Genomic DNA, 17,354 nt, shown 5'->3' with positions numbered 1-17,354 from the left:
AAGTGTTTACAATCTCAACTACTCAAGACATCTGCTTGCGGTCAATGGGTCATCATGAACTGTTTCCATTAATTATCAACAAGTATAGATATTAGAAATAATAAATTACTGAAACAAAGGATTATGAAAAAGATGCATATTTTCATTTATACCAAACACCCCAATCAGCTATAACATCATAAATGGCACCAGGATGCATGAAAACAAGGCAAGTTGACATTGTAGTGTGATGCTTTGTGCAATCTATTGGGTCATGCCTGGATGTCAAATAAAAAGTGTATCTCCAATCCTGTGAGATTCCCTACCATCATGAAAACCGGCGATTAGTTGTCCATGTTTGAGTGGAGCACAGCACCATTCCATTCAAAGTCTATGGGACTGAAAGAGATAGCCAACTACAGCGAATGGCTTTCTTTGTCAGTCTTATACCGATTCGCTTGTAAAAACTTCTAATGTTAGTCTTGAGAGACCAGATAGGCTTTCTGCTCACTGAGAGATCATGTTACATGCTACCTATGGAAGCCTATAGATATGGGAGAGAGATGTTAGCGTAGAAGATAGGCAGAGAGACACTTAAAGTTGCTGCTCCCTATCTTGGTGTGGGTTTGCTTCGGGGACTTCAGTTTCCTTTCACATACCAAAAAAGATACTTGTAGGCTAATGTGGAATTTGGCTTGCGAGTCCCAATGGGGATGATCTCTGTATAGTGCTATGGAAGCTGTTGGCGTTATAAAATAATGCATTAAATGTAATATTATCATTAATAAATTGGTTACTCATATGTAAGCTTTCTTCAGATCTTCAATACATTCATGTGTGAATAATCAAGCATTCATCATTGAAGCCCAACTATAATGAGATATGAATGCATTATACCTTGAGATAAAATAAATTATCTCGAATCATAAAAACACACGGATAAAAGAGTACAAGATATTTCAAACACACATCAAAGTAAGCAGTAATAAAACAAAGGACACTTACTTAGACAAAGAAGGGAATAGGTTTGGATTAATAAAAGTGAGCCAGAATAAAAAGTCTTCTGAAGCTGGATGTGAAGAAAGTGAATGAAACTCGGACAAAATCTTCTTGATAGTTCTAGAATGACATTACTTGCAATCAGAAATTAAAACAATACAATCTTCTTATTAAAACTGAAACACTCTTCTAATAGTAGCAGCTATTTTATTTCATGAATAAATATTCTTCAAAGAACAGTTTAACATACTTTTCCTTTGAGTGAATTCAAAGTAAAATAAAACAAAAAAGAACAAAACTTTCCAGTGATGTCTAAACTTTATGTTCTAAACAATGGTTGAGGTCCACAATGCCTCCACTATGAGTAAATAACAGAAATACTATGTAACAAAAGTTATTTGTAAGTCAAACAGAATCCCGCACAAACCCATTGGGGGGCATGAGTCAATGTAGTTATGTCCGAGATGTGCCGTAATTCCAATTATCTATTACACCCTGTAACGAACGGGCAATTTTTCTGTGCTTTTGTTTTTTCCTAACTTTTTTGTGAGAGCGATAACTTTTTAATTTTTTGATCGACATAGCCATATGAGAGCTTGTTTTTTTACGGGAGAAATGTAGTTTTAAAGGCCATAAAATTAACTGTAAAATGGGAAAAAACTCAAACTGTGGTGAAGCAATTAAATAAAACACAATCCCCCATTGTTTTTTCTTCGTTTATTTTTCCTGGTGCGGTAAAAATGTATCTCATAATACGATTCCTCAGGACAGTACAAATATGACGATACATATGTGCACACACTGCATTTTTGTTGCGTTTTTTCCGTGCAGTTTTTTCACAAAATCCGGAGGATTTCCTAGTATCAATGAAGTGAATAAGATACCTCAAGTCTCATGCACATGTTGCTTATTTTTTCCTTGGAGATTTGCAGCAGATTTAAATCTGCAGCATGTCAATTCTTGCAGCGTTTCCTCACAAATAAGTGGGGAAAATCTGCATCAAAAACACATGTAAAAAAAACGCATTTAAAACATGTGACAAAAACGTGTGTATTTTTTACGCAACGTTTTTCCGGCCAACATATTCTACTGTGAATCCTGAACATGTGCACATACACTTAGAAGGCTGTCAGAACTTTGTAAAAATAAAATTACAGTAGTTTGTGTCTCCATTTTCTGAGACCTGTAACTTTTTTATTCTTCATCAATTGAGCTATGTGAGGGCTTGTTTTTGGTGCATAGACCTGCAGTGACAGCAGCATTTAAGAGGTTAAACTCATGTTAATGGATCTAGCTCTGATTCTATCACTTACTGTTGTGTACAGGACTGTGGAGTCGGAGTCGGTGTCCATTTTGGTGGAGTCGGAATAAAATGGACCGACTCCAACTCCTAAAATATATAATAAATTGGGTGCAGTAGTTCAATGCAGTTTGTGGGGAATATTTTTTTCATAAGAATTTGGGAAAGTTATGAAATGTCCTATAAGGCTGCGTTTTTCAAGCGTTTTTGATGCGGAATTTCCGCAGCGTGAACGCTTGGTAATCCGTGCCCCATGATCCCCAATGAAAATCCGCATGTTCTGTGCACAAGCTGCGGAATTTTCCGCAGCGGATTTTCCTTGCAGAAAAATCCGCAGCATGTCCATTATTTGTGCGTTTCCGCATGTAAAAACGCTGCAAAAACGTGTGTAAAATCCGCAAGCGTTTTTACTGCCAAGAACATGCAGAAACGTTGCGGAAATTTTCTGCTTCAATTCTGCATCGTGGGCACATAGCCTAAATGTCTGTCCTATTCCTGATCTAAGGGTCTAGACTTTTAGCAGAGATGAATCTGTGCTACAGTAAATGTATCACTTACACATGAGCCATGTATGAGGGAGTCAGAGTCGTGGAGTCGGTGTCATGGAAATTGAGGAGTCGGAGGCTTAGCTTACTGACTCCACAGCCCTGGTTGTGTGCCAGCAATGGATTAATTTACTAAACGCTCTCCGACACTGAGGGTGGTGGTGGACAATGACAGGTCTTGCCAGGATATTTGGCAGGGATAGCTACTGTATATTACTAAACATGTACACAGTGTTGGAATAATAAAACATTGCTCTTCTGGTTTACCCGTTTTTATAAAGTTTTTTCTCAGCAGTGAGTGTTCGGCAGCTGTCGGCCTCTGTACTTCCATAGCAATATCTTTTCTTCATGATGACCAGAACGCTTCTTACCAGTGTATTAAGTGTCCAGTCTAAACCCTGATCTTAAGGTCACGTTCACACACAGTTTTGAGGGCTTTTTTTTGCATTAGTATCCATGGCAGAAGTCCCACCACTGCAGGTCTGCACACTATGGTTTTCTTCTGGAAATGGTGTCAATAAGTGATATGTTACTTACTGAAGACTTTTTCTGTGTGAAAAAAAACTGTGTGTGAACATACGCTGAGACCAAGTTCACACAATAGTGTGAATGTGCATGTGTAGATGCCATTGAAACTATTAGTAAATTTAACGGGACCAGTAGGTGCTGTGATTTTTCACATCTCTCATGTGGTCCTTTGTGCACACAGACAGCATAATAACCAAAAATATGCTGGTGTGCGCTGACCCATTCACTGCTGCTTACATTGTAGGTTGATTCTCGGACAGATCGCCTTTGGATGAGCACAGCTGTAAATCACTTCAGACATTGAGTTGTCTTAGCCATGGTGCAGCAGTCACGACCCTGATCAATGTGTTTACATCGGAAAAAGTGCTCCTAATTATTCCAGTATCCTAAGTATTTTCAGATATGTATTGCTGATACTTTAACGCTTAACTAAATCTATTTATTGACTTATCAGTTACGACTGTCCAACTATAATTTACAATGATTTTTTTTTGTGTTCAATCTGCTGCCTGAGTGAAGGGCGAGAGTGAGATGGAGCTGTGGTGTGGTGTGGTGGTTACCATTGGCTGCAAAAATAGAATGTTCAACTCCTACACGGCTCCAAATTTTATTTGTTAGGCAGTGAAGGGACACAACTCCGGGCTGGAATCAGGTTAAGACTATGTAATTTCACAAGAGCAGATACTCCAAAACAAATTTTTCTTAAAATAGTAGTTCACTATTAGGCTTAGTGCCCACGATGCAGAAATGAAGCAGAAATTTTCCTGCATCTCCTTGGCAGAAAAACGCTTGCAGTTTTTACATGCGTTTTTGACGCGTATTTGACGTGTATTTGCCATGCGTTTTTCCAATGCATTGTATAGGCAAATACGCATGCAGAAACGCACAAGAATTGGTCATGTCCGTATTTTCTCTGCGAGTAAAATCTGCGCAGAAAAAATCCTGACCATGTGCACAGAACTTGCAGAATGTCATAGCAAGTCATGGGATAAGGTATGCAATGCGTTTCTGGAGCGTTTACGCGCTGCAAATACGCACCAAAAAACGCACCAAAAAACGCACCAAATACGAATCGTGGGCACACAGCCTTAGTCTTTCTAAAAAAAACAATAGTTCTATACAGTTAAAATTGTGAAATCTTGAAGATAAATAGAACACTATACTATTAGTTTCAAACCAGCATGTGTGGACGTTTCTCATTCATGTCAGTGGAGTGGGTATAGGTGCACCCACATCACAGAGGTGGAGAGGAGTCTTCTAGGACATCAACTTTATAGTAAAAAAAAAAAACAACAACAACTTTTTTATAGTAAAAAAAAAAAAACAACAACAACTTTATTATCTGTGATCCCCGGGATAATGATCAGGTAGGACTACTCATTTATAAACAAAACAAAGTTTTTGGTTTTGATCCTGACCAGTAAGTGTTAGCTGAAGGACAGGACCATTTCACTCTGCATTGTAACCCAGGTAATGCAGACAGAAGTAATGTCACCGCTAGTATGTTAAACTTTCTAACATTCCAAGCCAAACTAAGATATGAAAGATTCATAGGTTATCTATGAAGACAGTATAATACCTTTACTTTGGATTTAAATGCAAACAAACACATGTGAGCCACTATTGAGGGGGCCAGCTAAAAAAGAATTGGAGGGCACAACCAAATCATGAATGTAGTGCAAGAAAAAATGATCGGATCAGCATGAAAATAAAATTCAAAATTTATTCCATCAAATTAAAATGGGATATCCATGATCAGCAAAATAAAATCATGTTCACTCTGACGAGTTTCTGGCTGAAGCCCTTAGTCGTAGAGTACTATTCTACGACTAAGGGCTTCGGACAAAAATGCGTCACAGTGATCATGAATTTATTTTGCTGATCATGGATATCCCATTTTAATCTGATGGAATAAAATTTAGAATTTTATTTCCATACTGATCCGATCCTTTTTTCTTGTATGAATTACGGTGGTCAGCGGTTGTTGGATCGATGCAGTCAAAGATAAGAGCAACCATTCTACCTATTACATGGTGAGGCTTTTTTTAATATTCTATTTGGTTGTACATGAATGGAGTGATAGTACCACATGTTTAGCAGAGACACAAACAATTATGAAGAACAGAGATACATGTAGGAAAATGGAATGCACTTCAAAAAACCACCAAAACCATAGGTGGACATCGTATCATTTGTGATTCTCATTTGTGAACTCCATTACAAATCAAATTAAACTTAGAGCTCAATTCATGCCAGAATTCTGGTGTAAAAGTCACAAAATGTAGGTGCAACTGCCTATATTTTGTGACTTTTGGCATTTTCAAACTGGGTGGAGCTGGGGTGGGACAGGGGCGGAGGTGTGACACCAGTGTCTAATTCATTCCATACTCCATAAATTTCGCTCCAGTACCTGACTGGAGTCAGATTTATGGCGTAGTGCACGGAGAAGCAAACCACTCGGCAAACTTTCCAGATTTATGAAGAAGGGCGTACTTCTTTGTCATGAGCGTCTGACTCCAGCATGCCCCCTCATCAAGACCGGTTTGAACAATGATGATGATGAATTGGGCCCCAAGTGTTTGGGTTTTTTAGCCAGCTTGCAGAGTGAGGGTTTTAAGATGTTGTCGCATGAAGAAAACCACATTTCATATATCCTATTCGAGTATAAGCACATCATAGGCGTCAGGTCACCCATTCTGGACCTAGCCTAGGCGCCAGCGTGGAAAGCATTTAAAAAGTACAGTTCTTACTTTGGTGGTTGACCCTTTATTTGAATGGCCACTATGTTATACCAAATTTGGCATTGCAGGAAAAGCTATGATGAAAAATAGCCCTTCTCAGTAATAGCTGATTTATTGGGGCTTCTAATTCAGCAAATTCTGGTAATTTCAATTAAAAAATATGTTTTCTGCAAAAAGAGAACAAATTGTAGGTAACTGCATTTTTCTAATAATGAACGTCTTACAACTAAAGAACATGTTACTATAGACACCTCCATCAATCCAGTAAAAAAAAAAATTCTCATAGCAATGTATTATGTGTACCATATGCGCAGATTAACCACGCACACAAGCTATGAAGGGCTGTAATTTAGGAAGGAAGCTTATATAAAAAAATGCTTCAAGATTTCAGCTTTACATACTTTTCACACCTACTTAACCATTTTAAAACAATTCTGCAAAAGGAAAGTGGCTAAAAGGAGTGGTAAAATGTGTCACAATTATGATGCAAGTGTAGTTAACCTATTTAAGGAAGCTATGCTAAACTTAAAGAGGTTGACCACTTTGCCTTCATTTTAACAGATGTTTTGGGGACATGATTTTGTGGCACTTACTAATATACAACTATTACAGGTTCTCCTTCCTCACAGACATCAGATCACTTCTCTCCACAAAATGTCTGCTGCTGGAGGAGCATGTGCCCATTCCTGTCTATCTGCCTCCACCAATTGAAAAGCAGCTTTCTCATGTGCAGGGTATTTCATTAGAGGAGCCTGAAGGACAGGTCTGGTTACATGATCTTCCACCAGCGGCCATTCTGAGAACAGCAGAGCTGAGCAGTGAGGAAGCTGGAGGGACTTCACTAAGATATAAAAAAAATGTACAGAAAAGACAAAAGATGATTGAGTCTTACGTTTTATTTTGAGCCACGCAAAGTTTAAGAAAAAGTCTCATTGTCAAAGAGTTGGGGAGAAATAGCAACACTTTTAGAATGGGCTCAACACACACAAGCAGATACTTACTGCGCCAAATATTCCAGGGGTGCTGATAATACGCTCATGGTTGTAAGCAGGCTGTTACAGTGATTGTGTATCTTATAGACTGTGCTGTTAGGATTATGTGTCGTTTCTACAAGCTCTTCAACACTGGTGCATACCGACCATAGAAAGTTTTCTACACAAGATAGGATAGCCAGGACATCAATTCTGTTGAGAAGATAAAATAAAAAGTACATAAACAAAAAGTTACTATTAAAATTAAGAGTAATATCTATGGTCATTGAATCCATTTTTTTAAACTGTTCATCATAAGTGTTTACTTCTCCCCAAATCACTCTATATGGACTTTTATAAGAGCTGTGCTGGATTACCACACAGAGTATGTGGGCAGGTAGGAAATAATGTTTGCAAGAAGGCAGTCATGTTATCTAAAGGCCCAATCAGACATCCATGGCAATCAATCCAAGACTGGACCACAATGCACGGACTGGCCACAAGTCTCCTGACCCAAGCGTGACATCTTCATATACTTCTACGAGGCTATAATGCTCGGGTCAAGAGATCCTGCTTGGCCAGTCCGTGCACTGAGGTCCGATCTTAGACCGATTTTCACGGAAATCTGAATGAGCTTTAATAATGTTATCTGTCCCGTTTCGAGATACTCATTTGCCATAAATATCTAAACTGAAACAGTCCAACTACTGAGACCACTACAAATCCCAAAAATGTCTAATAAAATAAAGCCAGTCACTATTCTGTTGTTCTGGCATCTAAACAATCTACACAAGAGAAAATCAACACCACCATTGTGTCATAATAGAGCACAGCATACAAAAAATACAAAGACTAGTGTAACTATGTCACAATAAAGCAAAGCCTAGAAATAAAGAGGCAATAGTGTGACATAATTTCAATAGATATTTTTTTTACGGCCTTTGACTTGGTGGATGAACGACCTGTAGGAAGATTGATCTTGTGCAAGCCTAGATAGGTCCACCATGGGCTTCTTTACCGTTATCTTGATAGTATCAAGTCATCGGGTTGCTGGTCTTCTTCTTCGCCTTGTTCCTTCTATTCTTCTGACCATGATGTACTTCTCCAGTGATTGCTGTCTTTGCATGATGTGTTCATGGTAGGAAAGTCGCAGCTTGGCGATCCTTGCTTTGAGTGACATGTCTGGTTTCATTTGTTCCAAGATTGAATTATTTGTTCTTCTTGCCATCTATGGTATTGATAACATCCTTCTCCATCACCACATTTCAGAGGCGTTGATTCTTCTTCTGTCTTGTTTCTTTATCGTCCATGTTTAGCATACATACGTTACTACAGAACTACACTGTTCAAAAAAATAAAGGGAACACTCAAATAACACATCCTAGATCTGAATGAATGAAATATTATCATTGAATACTTAGTTCTGTACAAAGTTGAATGTGCTGACAACAAAATCACACAAAAATCATCAATGGAAATCAAATTTATTAACCAATGGAGGCCTGGATTTGGAGTCACCCCCAAAATTAAAGTGGAAAAACACACTACAGGCTGATCCAACTTTGATGCAATGTCCTTGAAACAAGTCAAAATGAGGTTCAGTATTGTGTGTGGCCTCCACGTGCCTGTATGACCTCCCTACAATGCCTGGGCATGCTCCTGATGACGTTGCGGATGGTCTCCTGTGGGATCTCCTCCCAGACCTGGACTAAAACATCCGCCAACTCCTGGACAGTCTGTGGTGCAACGTGACGTTGGTTGATGGAGCAAGACATGTTGTCCCAGGTGTGCTCAATCGGATTCAGGTCTGGGGAACAGGCGGGCCAGTCCATAGCTTCAATACCTTCATCTTGCGGGAACTGCTGACACACTCCAGCCACATGAGGTCTGGCATTGTCCTGCATTAGGAGGAACCCAGGGCCAACCGCACAAGCATATAGTCTCACAAAGAGTATGAGGATCTCACCTCGGTACCTAATGGCAGTCAGGCTACCTCTGGCGAGCACATGGAGGGCTGTGCAGCCCTCCAAAGAAATTCCACCCTACGCCATTACTGACCCACTGCCAAACCGGTCATGCTGAAGGATGTTGCAAGCAGCAGATCGCTCTTCACGGTGTCTCCAGACTCTGTCATGTCTGTCACATGAGCTCAGTGTGAACCTGCTTTCATCTGTGAAGAGCACAGGGCGCCAGTGGCGACTTTGCCAATCCTGGTGCTCTGTGGCAAATGCCAAGCGTCCTGCACGGTGTTGGGCTGTGAGCACAACCCACATCTGTGGACATCGGGTCCTCATACCACCCTCATGGAGTCGGTTTCTAACCGTTTGTGCAGACACATTTGTGGCCTGCTGGAGGTCATTTTGCAGGGCTCTGGCAGTGGTCCTCCTGTTCCCCCTTGCACAAAGGCGGAGGTAGCGGTTCTGCTGCTGGGTTGTTGCTTTCCTATGGCCCCCTCCACATCTCCTGGTGTACTGGCCTGTCTCCTGGTAGCGCCTCCAGCCTCTGGACACTATGCTGACAGACACAGCAAACCTTCTTGCCACAGCTCACATTGATGTGCCATCCTGGATGAGCTGCACTACCTGAGCAACTTCTGTGGGTTGTAGCGTCCATCTCATGCTACCACGAATGTGAAAGCACAACCAACATTCAAAAGTGACCAAAACATCAGTCAGAAAGCATTGGTACTGAGATGTGGTCTGTGGTCCCCACCTGCAGAAACACTCCTTTATTGAGTGTGTCTTAATAATTGCCAATAATTTCCATCTATTGTCTATTCCATTTGCACAACTGCATGTGAAATTGACTGTCTATCAGTGTTGCTTCCTAAGTGGACAGTTTGATTTCACAGAAGTTTGATTTACAAGGAGTTATATTCTGTTATTTAAGTGTTCCCTTTATTTTTTTGAGCAGTGTATGTATGAGCCATGTCCTCATCGCCAATGAAATGTTCCTAGATTTGAAGACCTTGTCCAGTGAATTCTTTGTTGATTTGCCCATAGCTATTCTCCTATTGACTTCCGGTGTCATCACTGCATCTTGAGTAATCATTGATCTGAGTAGGTTGAAAACCTTTACAACTTCCAGTTTGTTGCTGTCCATCTCAAATGTGTCCCGGTCGTACCTGGTAGTAGTTAATATCTTTGTCTTCTTTGTATAGAGTAGCAGTCCCATGTTTGAGCTTTACAGTCTAAGGCCACGGTCCCACTATCAGCATTTGGTCAGTATTTTTTCTCAGGAGTGGGAGCCAAAACCAGGTGAGGAACAATCAGAGAAAAGGTATAATAGAAACAAGTCACCAATTCTGCATTTATCACCCAATCCTGGTTTTGGCTCCCACTCCTGAGAAAAAATACTGACCAAATAACTGATAGTGGGGCTGTGGCCTAATAATAAGCATGAACATGTGTGACATCATCAAAAGGTATATTGTGTAAAAAATAAAGGCAAATACTAATATGGCATCATCATAATTGAAGAAATCTTCTAAATACAGACAAAAGCTATATGCGGATACAGACGTTATTGAGGCGTAATTAAAATAAAATACAGCCTTGGAATTAAAAAGGGTCTTTCATTTTCTGGAAAGAGGACTCCAAATGCTGTAAAATACCAAACAGAGCGAGTACTCGCCCTTCCTGGGTCCAGAGTCAGTTCACCGCCATAGAACTCAATGTTGGTTGCAGCAGTGACTTCACTCCGACAGCGCACCGCTGTAGCAGATCACTGAGCCAGCACTTGCACTTTCAATGACTACATTCTGAATGAAGACAAATCCCCCAATAAAGTAATTTGCAAAGTTTCAGAATTTTCCATGCTCGAGGGAAAAAAAAAAATATTATAAATATAATATTGTATACATACAATGATATTAGTTTTAAATAATAAATTCTGTGTGCATAGACTGTCATTGTCCCTGGCAGCACTTGTCCTATTAACACAGCGCGTTGACCATGAGGAGCTAGACAGGAAAGCTCACTGCAATCAGGTTATTAAGAATCTACGGCAGTAATTTTAAAGGAGCAAGAACTGCAATTTTCAGTGAGGTTCTCATTGACATCTGTCAGATCACTTAATTTGTACAAAAAAAAAAGCAGTAGAAGGATATAATGCAAATCAATGAATAATTAGAAGTGTCTGAGCATGGAGTGTGGTGTGTCTAGTGTATGTATAAATAAGCCGCACAGCAATCCCAATACATTATTATGTACTGTACATCAAAATGTCAGGAAGAATTTGTAACACATCAATGCTTGATTTATGGAGAACGTTTTATTCACTTCTCTGCAGGAAATATAAACACCGCATTACTAAATGATGAAGCATGACAACTCCATTCTCTTTTACATATTCAACATAAATACAGTAAATATAGAAAATGCCGACATAAACATTATTCCACCTCCACTACCAGCAGAGCATTGTGTCTAGAGATGCTTGGACCACATGCTTTCCTCTTACAGGACTGTTCACAGTGAATGGACCTGTGGGTGGTTCACCTATTATCACATCCAGGCAAGAACATGATTGAACTTTTTTAACGGAAATTAGCATGAGAACGGAGTGATATTCTGATAATTTCACCATAAAATAACAACCAGCCTTCACCTATAAGAAGCGATGACGTGTCAATCTTAAGAAAGTGAATCCATTTAAATGGAATCTCTTACCAGGTTTCTGCCAACTAATCTGGGAGCAACGTAATGTAGAGACAGAGACCCTGATTCCAGTGATGTGTCATTTACTGGGCTGCGTGCAATAGTTTTGATAAAATCACTTTTATCAGCAGGAGATTATTACTAGAGGCCTAGTAAACCTGCTGCCATGTAATCTTCCATATTCATTAGCTCTGTATAACCCCTATCTCACCAATGATTGACAGCTTTCTGCCTATGCACAGTGCACACAGAAAGCAGCCAATCAGTCGTGTGGGCGGTGTTATACAGGGCTCAGCATTCAAAGAACTGATAGAACTGCAGCAGATAAAACAGGGATTTTATCAAAACTACAGCAAGCAGCCCAGTAAGTGACACATTGCTGGAATCAGGGTCTCAGCCTCTACATCATGCTGCTCTCAGATGGGGTAGCAAAAGTATGGTGACAGACTCAGTTTAAATTCATTTATATCCATGTAAAGTATGGATGGAATGTTGGAGTCAGAGAGGAAGCAGCTCTTTGGGAACATTCACATGGATGTTTTATTCAAGTAGGAAAAGTGCAGAATCTGTGGCAGAAATTTGGGACTGATTGAAATTTTTGCTGCAATTTTTTTTGCAGTTTCATCATCTGCAGGTCACACACGAATTAGCCTTATGAATGGTGCTAAGACAGACCTGGGCAAAGTGCAGCCCGTGGGCTACATCCGGCCCTCTGGCGGTTCCAGTCCGGCCCGCAGACCGAGACAGCCGAGGGGCTGGAAAACAGTGGCCTACAGGCAGGGCTGTGGAGTTGGAGTCAGAGTCGTGGAGTCGGTGACCATTTTGGTGGAGTCGGAGTCGGTATAAAATGGACCAACTCCAACTCCTAAAATATATAATAAATTGGGTACAGTAGTTCAATGCAGCTTGTGGGGAATATTTTTTCCTAAGAATTTTGGAAAGTTATGAAATGTCCTATAAATGTCTGTCCTATTCCTGATGTAAGGCTCTAGACTTTTAGCTGAGATGAATCTGTGCGACAGTAAATTTATCACTTAAACATGAGCCATGTATGAGGAAATCAGAGTTGGAGTCGGAGATTTGGCTTACTGACTCCACAGCCCTGCCCACAGGCCGCACCGCGCCCTCCCCCGCAGCTTGCTTGCCCACCCGCTTGCTGGCTCCATCCGCAATGACTGCATTGGTGGAGGAAGGGCCTCCGGCATCTTCCTCCACCACTCAGCGTGTGAAACAGTTGACGCAATGATGTCTTTTCATCTTGTCAGCTGTGTACTACATGAAGTCAGTGAACAGGAGACAGGAGCAGAGGCAGAGCAATGGGTGAAAGGGAGCGAGGTGAGTATGTGATGTTCTTTTTTTTTTCATGTGTATGGGATGTTTGGCTGGACATGGGGAGGCTATGGGGTTCTCATACTGGACATGGGGAGGCTATGGGGTTCTCATGCTGGACATGGGGAAGCTATGGGGTTCTCATGCTGGACATGGGGTGGCTATGGGGGTCTCATACAGGACATGGGGAGGCTGTGGGCTCTCATGCTGGACATGGGGAGGCTGTGGGGCTCGCATGCTGGACACGGGGAGGCTGTGGGGCTCGCATGCTGGACATGGGGAGGCTGTGGGGCTCGCATGCTGGACATGGGGAGGCTGTGGGGCTCGCATGCTGGACATGGGGAGGCTGTGGGGCTCGCATGCTGGACATGGGGAGGCTGTGGGGCTCGCATGCTGGACATGGGGAGGCTGTGGGGCTCGCATGCTGGACATGGGGAGGCTGTGGGGCTCGCATGCTGGACATGGGGAGGCTGTGGGGCTCGCATGCTGGACATGGGGAGGCTGTGGGGCTCGCATGCTGGACATGGGGAGGCTGTGGGGCTCGCATGCTGGACATGGGGAGGCTGTGGGGCTCGCATGCTGGACATGGGGAGGCTGTGGGGCTCGCATGCTGGACATGGGGAGGCTGTGGGGCTCGCATGCTGGACATGGGGAGGCTGTGGGGCTCGCATGCTGGACATGGGGAGGCTGTGGGGCTCGCATGCTGGACATGGGGAGGCTGTGGGGCTCTCATGCTGGACATGGGGAGGCTGTGGGGCTCTCATGCTGGACATGGGGAGGCTGTGGGGCTCTCATGCTGGACATGGGGAGGCTGTGGGGCTCTCATGCTGGACATGGGGAGGCTGTGGGGCTCTCATGCTGGACATGGGGAGGCTGTGGGGCTCTCATGCTGGACATGGGGAGGCTGTGGGGCTCTCATGCTGGACATGGGGAGGCTGTGGGGCTCATGCTGGACATGGGGAGGCTGTGGGGCTCTCATGCTGGACATGGGGAGGCTATGGGGTCTCATGCTGGACATGGGGAGGTTATGGGGTTTTCATGCTGGACATGGGGAGGCTGTATTGGGCTCATGCTGTAAATACGGAGGTTGTGTGGTGCTAATGCTGTATATAAGGAATGTGTGTGGGGCTCATGTTGTATATAGGGAGGATATGCAGGGCTCATGCTGTATACAGGAGGCTGTGTGGGGCTCATGCTGTATATAGGGAGGCTGTGTGGGGCTCATGCTGTATATAGGAGGCTGTGTGGGGCTCATGCTGTATATAGGGAGGCTATATGGGGGCTCTTACAGTATATAAGGGGTTGTGTGGGGGTTCATGCGATGTATAGAAGGGGTTGTATTCGGGTTCAAACGGTATAAAGGGGGATGTCAGCATACTTAAGTTAATTCTGCTCAATATTAAGTGTTGCAATTAATATTAATATAATTTTTAATATAATAATTATCATTAATATACTGATATTAATATTGAGCTGAATTAATTTTAGCCTATTGTTTAGGCCTCCCCAACAGTCACGGTCTCTCATGTGGCCCCTCAGGAAAATTAATTGCCCACCCCTGTGCTAAGATAATTCACATAACAATATCCACTATAGTTTGTGTGCAATCCACGTTGGAAAAATCAATGGCCATAAGAACAGCATTTCCCATTGAAAACAACAGAATGCATTTTGCAGATAGTGGGTACCCTTAGGGTATGTTCACACAGTTTTTCGAAGAGGATTTTGAAGAAGATCTGCTCCAAAATCCACATCAAAAACTGCTTTAAATATGATCTGAATGCCGTTCCTATTGATTTAAATGTAAAATCCACTTTGTTGTTTATATGAGTTTTTGGTAGTTTTTTTTTCCGATGAGGTTTTGAATACGTTGGCACAGAAAAAAAAAAAAAGACGTGACCTATCACTTTTTTATATGGAATCTGCTTCAAACTTGACGATGTCAAGAAAAAAAACTGTAAAACAAAGTGTGGAAATAACTTTAATCCTCTTCCAAACTTTGTCAAAGCCGCATCAATAAAATGTTTAAAGAAAAAAATACCTTAAAAAAAGTATTGATTCCTGAAGTGGATTCTTTGTGAAACCCATGTTGGATTTTTCCGTATCCAAAATTCTCCGATTGAGCATATTCTTATATTATGTCAATCAGTTCTTTGAAATTAACTCCACTAGCCCTGTGGTAATGCCCCATGATATCTCTTTGCATACTTAGAATGTAAAATTTTCATCCATACATTTCAACGAATGCCCAAAAATTGCATGGTATTGTGGTTGGTTTTGACTGTTGACAGGTATGCTTATGTAGTATTAGATAATCATCAGATTGTTGTATTGCTATAGCATAGTATACCGAAGCAGAGAATTTGGCCACAGTGCTTCAAGCAACACCAAAAAGGTATTCTGCTTGCCTTACTATATCAAGGCCTTGGGTGCGATTCATCAAATCGTTTTCGCAAGTATTCTGCAGTAAAAGCTTTGAAAAATCACAATTTTGGTGCAACTCAATGCTAAGAACCACATGTTCCCAGTACATACATAGTAAATGACCAAAAATACCATAGAGGACCTGTGAAAATACGGATTTTGGTAAGACCTTACCTGTAAAATCCTTTTCAGCGAAGGAAGGAAGGGAGACACAAATCCATTACTAGTGGGTAGGCGGAGCCCCACAGGATGGTTCACCTCAGATTAGAAAAAGTGACGACCGGCCCCTCCAGCTTAGGCTCCTCCTACTCCCATGTCCTTCAGTCCGTACACAAGCTAAGGAAGAGCACACAACACCAGCGGAACAACATAACCCATTCGGAAAAATCAGAAGTGTGAGAGAACAGGTTATGCATATAACAGAAAAAACACAGTCCCAGGCCCTACTCACTGGACCTGACAACTGCGATGAGCTGGCAGTGCTGGAACAGAGCCCTAGCGCGCCGACCCCAGTCTCGATGACCGCCATCAGAGAGGAGTCGCACCGCATCTGGAAAACAATAATGCACTTCTGCCCTGGGAGGGTGCTGTCTCCCTTCCTTCCTTCGCTGAAAACGATTTTACAGGTAAGGTCTTACCAAAATCCATCTTTCAGCAGAAGAAGGGAAGGAAGGGAGACACAGATTCATTACTAGTGGGACGTCCCAAAGCAGTCCAGAACTCAAGGGTGGGAAACAGTGGCAGAATCGCCAACACCCCAACAACTTAATCAAGCGCGCAACAAGCGCCAAAACTAGATAAAGAGATAACTTAAACCACCGCCGCCTGCAGGACCCTGCGTCCCAAGGCCGCATCGGCGGAAGCACTCACGTCCACTTTATAAAATTTAGTAAAAGTGTGAACGGAGCGCCAGGTAGCCGCCCGGCAGAGCTGCGCTGCCGAGGCCCCCTGCTGAAAAGCCCACGACGAACCAACAGCTCTCGTGGAATGAGCTCGAACCTTAACCGGACAAGGCTCGCCCTTGAGCCGGTATGCTTCCAGGATAGCCGAATGTATCCACTGAGCTATAGTGTCCTTGGAGGCCCGCTGACCACGCCGACGACCAGCGGGAATCACAAAAAGAGAGTCCGACTTCCGAAACCCTTGCGTGATTGAAAGATAGAACTTCAAAGCCCACACCAAATCCAACAAGTGCAAGGCTCGCTCCTTCGGACTTTTCGGATTCGGACAGAGGGAGGGCAACACGATGTCCTGATTGACATGGAAACGCGACACCACTTTAGGCAGAAAGTTGCCACGGGTACGAAGCACCACGCGATCCGAGTGGAACTCCAGAAAAGGGGGCGAGCAAGACAGTGCCGCCAACTCAGAAACCCTTCTCAAAGAGGTGACCGCCACCAGGAAGGCCACCTTCCAAGAAAGTAAGTAAAGCGTAGCTGAATCCATAGGCTCAAACGGCCCATGCTGAAGAGCCTCCAAGACCAGATTGAGCCGCCAAGGAGCCACAAACGCCCTCCGAGGCGGAAACGGACGTGCAACCCCGCAAAAAAACGAGAGCACATCCCTGCGCGAGGCAATAGCCTTCCGAAAAAGCACAGATAGTGCCGATACCTGACCCCGCAAGGTACCAACCGCCAGACCCTTGGCCAAACCACATTGCAGAAAAGCCAATAAGTTGGGAATGGAAAAAACCCTCGGGTTTCTTGACGATCCAGAACACCATGAATAGAAGGCCTCCCAAGTTCTGTGATAAATCCTAGTCGTAGCTGGACCTCTGGCCGCCCGCAAGGTGGCAATGACCTCGGCCGAAAACCAACGACGGGTCAAGATATCGGTCTCAAGTGCCACGCCGTCAAATGAAGCGACTTCAGGTCCGGATG

The 17,354-nt window shown here is 42.8% G+C and overlaps 1 protein-coding gene across 8 annotated transcripts in view; it reads right to left on the bottom strand.

Moving 5' to 3' along the window:
- Positions 1–17,354, bottom strand: part of KIAA0825 (KIAA0825 ortholog) — a 580,812-nt gene that overhangs the window by 407,944 nt on the left and 155,514 nt on the right. For all 8 annotated transcript variants that reach the window (XM_073678443.1, XM_073678463.1, XM_073678435.1 and 5 more), the window contains 2 exons: positions 7,094–7,276; positions 985–1,098 (listed from right to left, as the gene is read on the bottom strand). In XM_073678443.1, the coding sequence (XP_073534544.1) occupies positions 985–1,098; positions 7,094–7,276 (297 nt within the window). The remainder of the gene's footprint in view (positions 1–984; positions 1,099–7,093; positions 7,277–17,354) is intronic.

Source organism: Phyllobates terribilis, unplaced genomic scaffold (assembly GCF_046119375.1).
Source record: "Phyllobates terribilis strain yellow unplaced genomic scaffold, ASM4611937v1 Scaffold_1__5_contigs__length_1240528914, whole genome shotgun sequence".
NCBI classification, from domain to species: Eukaryota; Metazoa; Chordata; class Amphibia; order Anura; family Dendrobatidae; genus Phyllobates; species Phyllobates terribilis.
Note: the sequence above shows the minus strand (reverse complement) of the source record. Positions and strands in the feature narration are given on the sequence as shown.